Source organism: Marmota marmota, unplaced genomic scaffold (assembly GCF_001458135.2).
Source record: "Marmota marmota marmota unplaced genomic scaffold, marMar, whole genome shotgun sequence".
Taxonomy (NCBI): Eukaryota; Metazoa; Chordata; class Mammalia; order Rodentia; family Sciuridae; genus Marmota; species Marmota marmota.
In genome coordinates this window covers 1,276,263-1,289,082 of record NW_026000172.1, presented here as the reverse complement: position 1 = coordinate 1,289,082, position 12,820 = coordinate 1,276,263, and the positions used below count along the sequence as shown (strand labels likewise).

At 49.4% G+C, this 12,820-nt stretch overlaps 1 protein-coding gene across 13 annotated transcripts in view; it reads left to right on the top strand.

The window, feature by feature from the left end:
- Immt (inner membrane mitochondrial protein) overlaps window positions 1–10,685 on the top strand; it is a 44,725-nt gene extending 34,040 nt beyond the window's left edge. For 8 of the 13 annotated variants that reach the window (XM_048787801.1, XM_048787800.1, XM_048787799.1 and 5 more), the window contains 6 exons: window positions 652–781; window positions 3,374–3,388; window positions 5,024–5,247; window positions 7,672–7,803; window positions 8,567–8,696; window positions 9,758–10,685. In XM_048787801.1, coding sequence (XP_048643758.1) covers window positions 652–781; window positions 3,374–3,388; window positions 5,024–5,247; window positions 7,672–7,803; window positions 8,567–8,696; window positions 9,758–10,371 — 1,245 coding nt within the window. In that variant the 3' untranslated portion in view covers window positions 10,372–10,685. The remainder of the gene's footprint in view (window positions 1–651; window positions 782–3,373; window positions 3,389–5,023; window positions 5,248–7,671; window positions 7,804–8,566; window positions 8,697–9,757) is intronic. The other 5 variants (XM_048787803.1, XM_048787802.1, XM_048787794.1 and 2 more) reach the window with 1 other exon arrangement.
- Window positions 10,686–12,820: the final 2,135 nt, after the last annotated feature.

Here is a 12,820-nt window from a genome sequence, read left to right as displayed (position 1 = left end):
CGTTTTTTTTTTTTTTTTTTTTTTTTTTTGAGAGAGAGAGAATTTTTAAAATTTATTTTTTAGTTTTTGGCGGACACAACATCTTTATTTGTATGTGGTGTTGAGGATCGAACCCAGGCCGCACGCATGCCAGGCAAGTGTGCCTGCTTGAGCCACATCCCCAGCCCTCCCTGGCCCTTTTTATTTTGAGACAGGGTCATGCTAAATTGTCCAGACTGGCCTCAGACCCCAGGTAGCTGGGATTACAGGGTGTGTGCCATTTAGTTGTTACTGTTTTTAGAAACCTGTTTTGAATGTGAAGTAGATTATTCAGTATTATTGACACTTTCTATAATAATAGTGGTTTTGGTCTCCAGCTGTTGTCACTTAGGTAAACTTCCATCTTGGGGCAGATCTTGGGCTAGGATTGCATTCAGGTGATCTATGTGAGTAGTTGCAAGACCCAGAGAAAGGGGGCAGAGGGAACAATAAGATGGAAAAGGGCCTATCCCTGGCATTGGAGTAGGAATTGGAAGGAGACAGAAGAGGTTTGTTTCCCTCTTGCTGAGCTTTGGTTTGCGGGTGTTGCCTGCACATTCCCAACCAGGCCTGAGGGACGTCTGTGGTCCTTGTTGCTCAGTTTAACCTATGATACCCCTGGTGCTTGTTCAGGTCCAGGCTGCTCAGTCCGAGGCTAAGGTGGTGTCGCAGTACCATGAGTTGGTGGTCCAAGCCCGGGATGACTTCAGACGAGAACTGGAGAGTATCACTCCAGAGGTCCTTCCTGGGTGGAAAGGGATGAGTAAGTACCATTGATGCGTTGGGACGCTTCTTTCTCCCTTTGACTTTTAGCACTGCTCAGCTACACCTGCTTCAACTCCATTCATGGACTCCATGCTGCTCTGAAACATGTCATTGGTACAGCGCACTGTTTCAACCAGTAGTGACAGGTGGCATACTCTGACACTGCTCCTGTAGCTTTCCCCCTGGCGAACAGCGCCAGCCAGTGTTTAATTCCATGATGGTACAACCTTGACTCTACTAAAATGCTTTGCATCCCTGGGATCATTCAGTCCTCTAGTCCTTTAAAGGTATTTGTAAAGAATTGCTTGAAGCACACCTGTGACTGCTTTGTGTAATAGCACCATGTTGAGAATTTCCCTGGGCCCCAGTTCCTCTAGAGAAGGAAGCCAACCATTTGGCTGTTCCTTGGAGAGCTCAGGCTGCTGGGGAAAAGGTCTAGTAAAACACGAAGACATTAAAGTATGGTCCTCACCCAGAGGACATTGGGCAGTGTCTGCAGACATTTTGATGACACAGCGGGAGTGTTCCTGGCCTCTGGTGGGAGAGGGCCATTGGTGCTCCAGAGGGCTGTCTGGCCCAGAATGTCAGTACTGTAGGGTGGAGGAGCCCTGGGCTCAAGAACAGTCAGGCCCCTGCAGTGCCGTCTCTGGGTCATGTAAATCAAAGATTAAAAATTTTTTAATTTTTAAAACACATTCATGTGTGGCACAAAAATTAAAAGATCCACATGGCATTTGGTGTGCTTTGCTTTTCACTTCTGTCCATGGCCATGCCATCTCCTCTGAGGGTAGTCAGTGACTGATCCTTGTGCACCCTGCAGAGTACATGGCTTCCCCATGCCCGGCCCTCAGGGGGACTCCTCAGGGCCTGCACCATGACTGTCAATACGTTTGTTACCAATTGTTTTGCCCTCAGTGTTCTCATTTCTCTGAGTTCTTAAGTGTCCTGGTGGTGTTCGTTATGTCCACTCCTTTTTCTGGGCTCTCTGTAACTGGACAGTGCCACACATGTGGAGCCAGCACTGTTGAGCAGTGTTCTATGCCTGGCCCTGTATTGCAGATCCTCCTGTATTGGCTCATTATGGCTCACAGCAGCCCTGTGAGCTGTGTTGTTATGACCTCCATTTTACAGAGGAGAAAATGGAGACTCTAGGAGGCCAAGTAATCTGGCCCAGGTTAGAGGTGGAGGCAGGATTTTTTTTGCTGCCTGCTGGCCACACTGTCCTTTGCTGGAGTGATTCGTATTGGCAGTGTGGGGCATCCTTTTGGCCTTGAGAAGAGGAGTGATGTGCTTACCACTAGGGAGATGAGGGTAGGAGGCCTGGTGAAAGATGCTGCCATGATCTATGGGCAGAGTGGCACAGGCATCTCCTCTGTGACCCAGGCCCTGAGTGGAGTGGGTAGGAACGACAGGGAGCAGCTTGGGCTGCATTGTGGCTCCCAGCATCTGGGGAAGGCGAGGCATGCACGCCCTGGCCCAGCGCTTCAGCTCGGCTTGTGCTGCAGGGGATTCAGGCCTGTGCAGGAACTGCGGATCTGCCTCAGCACCCTCTCCAGTGCAGACGTTGAGGACAGGGTCCTTTGCTGACATGGAGTTTGTAAGTACATGAAAAACAAAGCCGAGTATATGTAAGAAATTAAAAAAAAAAAAAGTTGAGTCTCTTCTAGATAGGCTCATACCAGAGCACCTGCCCCAGGAGCTCCAGGCTCAGAGCTCACATTATGGGGGTGGGGAGAGGAAGCCACTGAGGGGGCAGCTGGGTGTTGCCGGGTGGACTGTCAGCATTCAGGGGACCTCCCCTTCATGGCAGTGGACCACAGAACATGTAGCCATGTGTATGTGCCACTTCAAGACTGGCCTCGCCCTCACCTTGTGGAGCCTCTCCAGTCTTTCCTGCAGTGTTGGGCAGATCCTTGTTCCTTTCATTGACCTACAGAGGAGGCAGTTGACTTTAGGACTGCAGGGTCTTTAGGAAGCACCTGCTGAGAGGCTTTCTGAGCTCTGCTGCTCTCCTCTGGCCTGGGGCTCACCCTCTGGCGGAGCAGCATTCAAACTTCACAAGGTTACAAGGTTCTATTTTCTCCTTACCCTCAAATTGGACAGCCATAGTTTTTTTTTTTGTTTGTTTGTTTGTTTTTTGCACAGGTTAAATGTGCAAGTGTTCAAGAACTTCTAAAGAGAGAAAACAATTCTTGAGTATTTGGAATGTCAGGCCTGGTTCTGAGAACAAGCAGGACTATTGGCTTACTCTGAACTAATGCAAATGAGAGGGATGGAGGAAAGCTGGGATTTCTGTGATAACTTGATCACTTTGGTCAAAGAGAAATGAGTCCCCTTAAAACCAAGATTAATTTTAGTATCAGTGGTTCTCTTGTTTCTAAAATATTACAATTTACCTTGATATGTGTTGTTTTAAAGTCCCTTTAAATTTTATGAAATAAACTATTATTTTGCATCCCAATGTTAAAATACCTTTTCCTTGTGTAAATTTCTTGTTCTTTCTTGTCCCTTTTGGATGTTCTTGTTCAATGATCAGTAAGCAAAGTATGTACATTTCTTTTTTTTAAATGGTTCTTCTTTTTCTTTGTAGGTATTTCTGACCTAGGTGAGTAATAATGTGTATTTTATGTTTATTTAAACTTTTATTTATTATACCATTTTATGTGGTGCTGAGGATTAAACCCAGTGCCTTGCTCGTGCTAGGCAAGCGCTCTACCGCTGAGCCACAACCCCAGCCCCAATGTTTAAAGGAATTTATTTTGAGTCTTAAAAACTCACGTCTTTTGATTGTAACTATTATTCTAAGCCATCTAATTAATATCAAGTAGAATTGTTACATGTGATAAGTCTGAATTGGGTAATTTTGGCAACCATTTTTTCTCAGGAACAAACGTGTTCCAAATGATTGGGAGCTGTAGATGTGAGGGCGTGTGTGTGTTTTCTTATGTTTAGCTGTTGTTTTGGAGAATTCCAAACGCTTGAAAGCAGAGAGACAGGCACCGTGAACTCCCCAGACCCATGACTCGCCCTTGGCAGTCGTCAGCCCTGGGCCAGCCTGGTCTCCTGTGCCACATCTCCCCCAGCTCACGTCCTTGCACTTGTAAGTGCTCCTAGTATGTTTCTGAAAGCACAGTCACTGTGACACTGTCTTGCTGACACTTGATCCCATCCTGTCATCAGACCTCTCCCCACTGGCCCAGTGGCCTCATGTGGTGCATGTTTACAGTTTATTCATGTCTCTGTCCAGAGGAGGGCCACCCACTGGATTCACTCAGTAGGTCCCTTAGGCTCTGTTGCTTCTCAGCTTACCTATTACTGGGTCATTTGTCATAGAGACTCCCCTACATTTTGTATTTCATTGTTGGAGTCATAGTTCTTGACCTGTGGCATATTTTGGCATCATCGTGGAGTGTGAAATTGAAAAAGAAAAACAAAAAAAAAACTATAAAAAACCCAGTACTATATGGATTTAAGTCCAAATGAGAATGTTTAGGTGTGAATATTTTTAAAAACTCCACAAGTGCTTCTGTGAACAGCTCTGGTTGCAGATTATTGTCTTAGATAAATTGTGTTGAGGACAAGGAACTAACTGTTGTTAGGCAAGAGTGAGAGAATTTCAGTTTGATTTGGGTTTTGTACAACACAGTCTTTATTTGGATGGCTGTTGGGACCAGTACTAGTTATGTGTGAAAGAAGGTGTAGAAGTGTTAGTATGTATGAGCTTTATTTCTTGGTACTGGGGATGGAACCCAGGAGCACTCTGTCACTTAGCTGTCCCTGCTTAGCATCCCCCTCCATGTCTTTTTATTTTTTATCTTGAGACAGGGTCTTGCTAAGCTGCCAGGCTGGTCTCAAACTTGCCGTCCTCCTGTCTCAGTTTCCCAAGTCATGGGGTTTGCAGGGATTTGCCATCACACCTGGCAAACTTTAGCTTTAGAAGCAAAATGATAGTAAATTGGAAAGCTGACTTAAGTTGGTTCAGGTTTGAAGAGCTACTCTGGGTTCTGGAAAAGAGCTGGTCAGGCACACCTAAGGCTCACCTGAGTTCTTTTTGCAATTGACAGACACCAGTTGTTGGATGCTGGCTGTCAGTTTCTGATCAGGAGACTTTAAATCTCTTCACACTAGCTACATTTTATCTTTCCTTACAGCTGTAAAATCATAGTCAAATGAAGCAAATGCCCTTGCAGTGATGTATAGTGTTGGTGGAATCATCACCTTGATGTGGTTATCTATTTAGCTGACAAGCTGTCTACCGATGACCTGAACTCTCTGATTGCGCATGCACACCGTCGCATTGACCAGCTGAACAGAGAGCTAGCAGAGCAGAAGGCCACAGAGAAGCAGCATATCGCGTTGGCCTTGGAGAAACAGAAGCTGGAAGAAAAGCGGGCGTTTGATTCTGCAGTAGCAAAGGCATTAGAGCATCACCGAAGCGAAGTGCAGGCTGAGCAGGACCGAAAGGTAGAGTCTGAGACTCACTGCTTGACAAGTAATAATTAGGGCGTCCAGCCAGACCCTGCTCTGCAGGTAGCTCCGCCCAGGTCCAGATGGGCAGGTCCAGACAGGAGCTGCACCTGTCCGTCTTCACAGTGGCGCTTCAGCCCTTGTTCTCCTGGTCAGTACTTCCGGGAAGGACTGACCTAGTGGAGTTCCTATAGGTTGAACAGATACGGAAGTGTGAGTGCTGATAAGCTGCTTGGATCCAGGATGACCTGGTTCATCTCTCGCAGCAGTCTGTCCCTAAAGCATTACCAGAAGAATTGGTTGAATTCTGAATATTTTTTTTAGGCCTTTATTTTATTTATTTTTATGCGGAGCTGAGAAGTGAACCCAGTGCCTCACACGTGCTAGTCAAGCGCTCTGTATCCACGCCCAGCCAGCCCTGCGTGTGTTTCTGCCGTATTGTTAGCGAGGGGTGGTAGTTACCAATGAAGGCAGCAGCTCCTGAGCTATCCTTCTGGTTGATAAGCACAGTAGCTCATCCTCCCTTTGAAGCCTGCTCTTCTCAAGCTGTAGAGCCTGCCCTTCCTGGCCTTTCTCCCCCTCGCTGGCCCAGTTGGCCTCCTGTGCGCGGCCTCTACCTACTGCTGGCACATTGTGGAGCCTGTCTCCACTTGCTGCCTCCAGCGCTTGCTTTCCTCCTGTGGCGGGAGGCTAAATGCCATATATATCAGACAACCAGCAGCCTGCTCCATAGTCAGAGCACCTGCCTCCCAGTTCCTTGGCTTGCTTCTCTCTAAATGAGTCACCACCTACCCTGTTTGAGCCAGAGCCCTGCATGGTTATTCTCCCACTGCCCCACGTCCAGTCCATGCCAGGTCTTCATCCAGAGTAGACCCCAGACCGGTCCACTTGGCTTCCATCACCTCCCCCTTTGTCCAGGTGACCATCGGTTTTCGTACCTGTTTCACATCTACTTACACAGGCAGCTAGCCCTTAGGAAACACCGGTCGGCACCACACTGCTGAACACCCCTCCATTAATGTCAAATCCAGATTCTTCTTGTGGTTCTAGGATCAGAACTAGCCCCTGTGCGTGGTAGGCAAGCACCCTCCCTCTGAGCCTCACCTCCAACTCCAAGTCCAGGAGTTCAGAGTCCTGGCCAGCCGTTTTGTGAGGGCTCTGGGTCACCCCCTCTGGCCACAAGGCATCCTGCCCTGCACCTCTCTGCTGAGCTCTCTGCCGGCATATTCCTTTCCCTCAATCTTCCTGCTCTTCACCTGCCGCATCTTTCAGCCTTAGCTCTGAACTTGGATGTGGTCTCCACAGCGAGGCCCTCCTGGCCTTCGGTGGACAGCACAGTTCTGGATTTCTGCCCTTCCACCCTGTGTGTGTCCCTGCTGAGTAGCAGGAGGTGGGAGCTGCTGATGACCACTCCTGCCCAGAGCCACACCTGGAGAGGGCTGCCTGGGTGGGGTGTTCCTGGGCTAGGGGGGCCGTGGGTGAGAAGTGTGCCTGCCTAAACACCAGTGCCTCGGTGTCCACCACTGCTGGTACTGCAGACGCTGGAGTGGGCTCTTGGGTTTCATATCCTGTGCCTCAGAAAAGAGCCCTGAATTCAAGGTCCTCAGTGCTCAGTGGCTTGTAATGTGACTCATGGCTAATTGTTAGGCAAGACCTGCTTGGCTTCTCATATTTTTGGTTTGATGTGGCCCATGTTAAGTCTAAATTCATTTGAAAATAAGCTGTTGGAGAGCACTGCTTAGATCCAGGATGATCTAGTTCATCTTTCTCAGCAGTCTGTCCCTAAAGCAGTACCAGAAGAATCTTCTGAATTCTGAATTTTTTTATACCTTTATTTTGTTTATTTATTTTTATGTGGTGCTGAGAATTTAACCCAGTGCCTTTGATTAGAAGAAATTGTTTGGCGGGGCTGGCAGTGTGGCTCAGTGGTACAGTGCTTGCTTAGCTAGCATGAGGCCCTGTGTTCCATTCCCAGCACACACCCCTCAACAAAAAGAAGAAGAAATTACTTGGAAGATACTAGTTATCTCATTATTCACCACTGATAAAGTGGAGGCCTGAAGTGTCCCCTGAGTCCAGAGTTCTGCAGTCCCTTGCTTGTCAGGGTGTCGTGATTCGGGGAACAGCTTTTTGTTTGTGTGTATGTGTTTTCTGTTTTCATGGGGGCAGCCTGGTATGTGAGGGAAGCACAAGTCTCCAGGCCACATGGACCCCACCTAGACTCTTGATATCATCCAGCTGTGAGGCCTTGCTCGAGCTGTTGGCAGGTTCAGCCTGGAGTCCTGGAGCCAGGGAATGAGAGTGTGTGCGTGGGCCTGGTAGGGGGTCAGCACACAGCCGCTGTCACCATGGTCACCCGGTCTTCTGCTTCTCCTTCTGTGGAAAACTGAGAACTAATCATTGTCGCGTTTGTCCTCACAGGTGGAGGAAGTCAGAGATGCTATGGAGAATGAGATGAGGACCCAACTCCGCCGCCAGGCGGCCGCGCACACTGACCACTTACGAGATGTCCTCAGGGTGCAAGAACAAGAGCTCAAGTTTGAGTTTGAGCAGGTGAGGCCCCTTGGTGAAGCTCAGCTGCCCCATGGCCTCTTCCTCCTGTGTGGTGCCGGGATGGACCCAGGCCTGTTCCATGCTGCGCGGGTGCTCTGCCACTGAGCCGCACCACCCTTCTCTCCCCTCTAGGGTTCCGATGGTGTCACCTGGCCTTGTGGGGCCTGTGTGTATCTGCAGAACTATCACTCTAATCACCGGGTCTGTGTGTGGGGTGGACGAAGGGTTCTGGGGTGCGCCTCGTCGTGCGAGGCTGCCCTTCCTGCCTCCTCTCCATGGACTTCAAGTGTGTGCTTGTGCTCAAACTGATGACCAAGAGCTTCCCAGAGAGACGAGACGTGGAGGCCACAGCAGAGTGTCCGATGCCTCTAATCCCAGCTCGCTCCTCCCCACCTGGCATCTGCAGGAGCGTGAGCAGGTCCATCTTCTAAGGAGTGAGGCTTTCTAAGTAAGGAAAGCTAGGAAATTGGAATTTGTGACAAGATATTTTAAGTTCCATTTGGGTTTTTTCTTCAGAGAAACATGAAGGGCTAATCTCTTCAGTAGAGGGTTAGAAGACGATCTCAGTGTTACCTGCAACACAGTGGCTGACTTTTGCAGTTGGCAGTTAGTTTCTAGCTTGAATAGTAAGTCCCATGAGAAAACCAGAGAGGACGATGCGCCACGTCTGAGCCTGCTCCTGGGGTGCGGGCCACCGTGGTGGGACGGAAGGCCCCTTCTGGGGCAGTGGGGCTCTTCTCCAACCACTTGTGCTTCATTTCAGGATCTGTCTGAGAAACTCTCGGAACAAGAGTTAGAGTTCCGTCGCCTCAGTCAAGAGCAAGTTGACAACTTCACCCTGGACATCAATACGGCCTATGCTAGACTGAGAGGAATCGAGCAGGCTGTGCAGAGTGAGCAAGTCCCTGCCTCCTCGCCGCTTCATCTCAGTGCGGCTCCCTGGGGGTCTCGCGTCACGGGCAGCATGCTGGCTCTAAAGTCGCTCTCCTGCATTTCACTTATTTCCTGGGACATTGGCCCCAGATTTGAGAAGCGTTTAACAGGTGTCTAAGAGGAAATCAGATAAGAGGGTGCTAAAGACCAACTCTGAATGATCTGTACTACAGACATGAGATAGTTTTCAGGCCGGTCACCCCATAGTCTTGCTTGTGTGTCTGGTACTTGGTGGTGAAGGCCAGGGAGGACCTGCTCTCCTCCCTGGGCACTGGAGGGTTTTCTGGAGGTGATGTGCTAAGTAACCCCTCTTAAGTGGATAGGAGTTATGCTGAGGCCTCATGTCACATTCCAAGGGACACATGCTGATGGCGAGAGTCCTGTGAAATACATTTTTTTGGGATATAATAGAATCTCATTTTGCCATATTAAAAAACAAAAAAAGCACAGTTTTCAAAATCCAATCCTGTCTTGTGAGTTCATTGGGAAGTCTTCCTCCCTGTTCTGCCCCCAGTATTGGGGGTTGAACCTGGGGTGCTCCACCCCCTGACCTCCACCCCTAGCCTGTTTTATTTTTTATTTGGAGGCATGATTTCCCTAAAAGCCCAGGTTGCCTTGAACTTGGGATCCTCCTGCCTCAGTCTCCCAAATGGCTGGGATGACAGGCCGGAAGTATTCCATGTTTTTTGCAGCACAATTTCTGGTGACCTTAAAATGAATCTTATCTTAATAGTACCATGTTGCTTTTCAAGTACTAAACACAGAATATCTGACTTAGCCCACGAGTGAGTAACGCGTGTGCAGTTTGACCATGCTCTTTCCTGGGGCCTTGGGGAGAGGGGAAGAGTCAGGGCTTTGCTACACACAGTCCCCTGGTCTCTCCATGACTCCAGCAGCCATCCTTGTGGAATTGTGCTGAGCCAGCTGCCTTTCCTGAGAGGCCCTGGGGCCTCTGCTGCCCTCAGGGATGGGCCTGCTGTTGAGTGCATCAAGAAAAGACTTTGCCTCTCTTCCTTTGCAGGCCACGCAGTTGCTGAAGAAGAAGCCAGAAAGGCCCACCAGCTCTGGCTTTCCGTGGAGGCACTGAAGTACAGCATGAAGACCTCGTCCGCAGACACGCCCACCGTCCCGCTGGGCGCTGCGGTGGAGGCCATAAGAGCCAACTGCTCTGACAGTGAATTTGCCCAAGCCTTAACTGCGGCCATCCCTCCAGAGTCCCTGACCAGAGGGGTCTACAGTGAAGAGACCCTGAGGGCCCGTTTCTACGCTGTTCAGAAACAAGCCCGCAGGGTAGCCATGATTGACGAAACCAGAAACAGCTTATACCAGTACTTCCTGTCCTACCTGCAGTCGCTGCTCCTGTTCCCACCTCAGCAGCTGAAGCCGCCAGCAGAGCTCTACCCCGAGGACATGAGCACCTTTAAACTACTCTCATACGCTTCCTACTGCATCGAGCACGGTGACCTGGAGCTGGCGGCCAAGTTTGTCAACCAGCTGAAGGGGGAGTCCCGACGAGTGGCCCAGGACTGGCTGAAGGAGGCACGGATGACGCTAGAGACGAAGCAGATAGTAGAGATCCTGACAGCGTATGCCAGTGCCGTGGGCATAGGGACCACTCAGGTACAGCCAGAGTGAGGCCTGGGGAGTGGGCAGCGTCGCCGCTCACGTCGGAGACAGCAGCACTAGAAGAAGGGTTTGCAGCAAGGGTCCCAGAATTGTCTAGAAACCAGGTTCCGATCCTGTGTGTGTCCACACCTGTTGCATCTACCCTCGGTCCACCTGCTATCATGTCACTGAACTCCAGGGTGCCCTCTTTGCAACTTGTGTAACGTGTCCTGCTTCTCAGGTGTTACTGATGAGGCTCGTGAGCCAGTCCAATGATGTTTGTGATCCCCACTATTGATTCTGCCCTTGGAGCAAACTGAATAAAACGACACAGTGGAAACCAAGCCTCTGGTCACTTTTTAAAAGTGCCACTGCTAGTTATTGTGTGCAGAGAACACTCCTCAACAGCAGCCAGACCTGGGAACCCTGGTCCCAGTGTCCAGGCTGTGGGCTAGGGTCACCAGAAGACAAAGTCTTGCTTTTCTTGGCTTTGAAGTTTTAGTAAAGCAATTGCTGCTGGTCCAACTTGAAGGAGGGATGTATGTGCCAGGTGCCTGTGTGTTTATAATTGGGGACCCATCTTTGTTGTGATGCTGCTTGCCACCCGCAGGAGGAGGAAGTCATTCCACACGGGACACTGTGCCCCCACTGCTGTGCAGCCTCACAGAACAGCCCTCCAACCCCTGCTTCTGTCCTACGCTATTGCCCAGGCTGTGCTATTGTCCGGGGTAGGGGTAGTGAGCCTGGAGTCTTAGCAAAGGGATTGAATAATTTTAGGTTTTACCTGGATCACCCTAGGACCCAGAGGACTTTGTTTGCCCTTGTTAAAGATGGGGGTGATGGCCATGTTGGATAACCAAGCCTATTTTCCTACCGCTGGGCTTTCACTCCCTGAAGACTAACACTACTACATAAAAATATTGCCAGTTTTTTTCCCTAAATTGCCATTTTTTATTGGGGTTTATATGTTCATAAACTTACCAAGGAGGCATTTTTATCTGCTTAACAATCTGCAAATTATGGTGAGGTGCTTCTTATATTTCTGCTGGTGTTCACCAGCCCTTGAACTTAAGTAGATCCAGCTCTCTGAGTAGCATTGACCTCGTCTTTGATTTTGGGATAAATAGGCCTAGACTGATGTTAACTTTCCTTATGTTCCATCCAAAATATTCCTTATATTCTTAATTCAAAACACATCCAGTCTTGGACTGGGACACCTGGCTTTGTGGCAGGCCCTTTGCAGGTGAAGGCCTTCCAAGCTGTTTTCTGGACCCTATGGAGTGGCACAGAACTGTAAGTGCATCCATTTGCAAAGTTCAGCTTACCTGTCACATCAAAAGTTCTTGAAATTTCTACTTTACTCGGGGAAATATGGGTTGTAAGGAATTTTCTTGGAGCCCCGAAGAATGGCCTTCAGGTGTATTTATCTGAGCTGACCAGAAGCAGGCAGCACTGAGGAGTGAGGCTGGATCTCCACATAAAACCACTGACTTCAGTCTCAGCTCCCCACCACCCCAGCTGAGGTAGGAGGTAGGTGTGGCTGAGAAGAGGAGGCTGCTTGGCCTGGGCAGGGCTGGGCATACAGGTTGGCTGCACTGCAGCAGTCTGAACTGCTGGTGTCACTGCTAGCTGAAGGCCACTCAGAGGAAACTCCCACTCTGCTCATGTGCCTCAGCCCCAATCTGATCTGCTGCTGCCCTGGGCCTGACTGGTGCAGGATGGTGTGAATACTTCTCAATGCAAACTTCCCAACTTAACACTGAAAGTCACTCAGGCCTCTGAACCAGTGATTTAGAGGAATGTGTAACTTTAGGCTTTTTAAAAACTACTTCTGTATTCCTTGACTTACACCCTCTGCTTTCTCTAAATGGTTCTGGAGAGAATAGTCTCCAAGCCCCAAAGGATGTACAACAAGAACATTGAGTTAACACAAAGGAAAACCACAGGCCACTTATCTTCCCAGGTCCAGGGGTCACCCTTCACCTGACCACAGGTCTGTGCTTCCTTCTGCTTGATGGATCTAGACATGGAGAAAAGGGGGTCCCCTGCCAGTGTGTGAGGGGTGCTGGCTCCTCTAGCTTTCTGGTGGGGGGGAAGATTTCTTGGGGTTGTATTGGGGAATGAGCCCAGGGAGTCCACTGGGCTATATCCACGTCCCTTACTGAGAACAGGGTCTTGCTGAATTGCTGGGGATGACTTTCCGGTCTCCTGAGTCACTGGGATTATAGGCACGTGCCACCCTGCCCAGTGTGTTGGTTTTGGAAGAGTGGCGAGACTCCATTGGTACCAGTGGTGAAGTTTGAAATTTACTGCTCTTGGACATTCATCTGTAAAAATCCTGAATTTTGCTGAGCTCTGGAAAGCATTCCTGGGCTTGACCCCTAGCAGTACTTCCTCAGTAGTGTCCACAGCTGGGCAGGTCCAGCTGGACAGCACTTTGTGATGGACTCCACCGTGAACCAGCAGGCTGTAGGTGCTT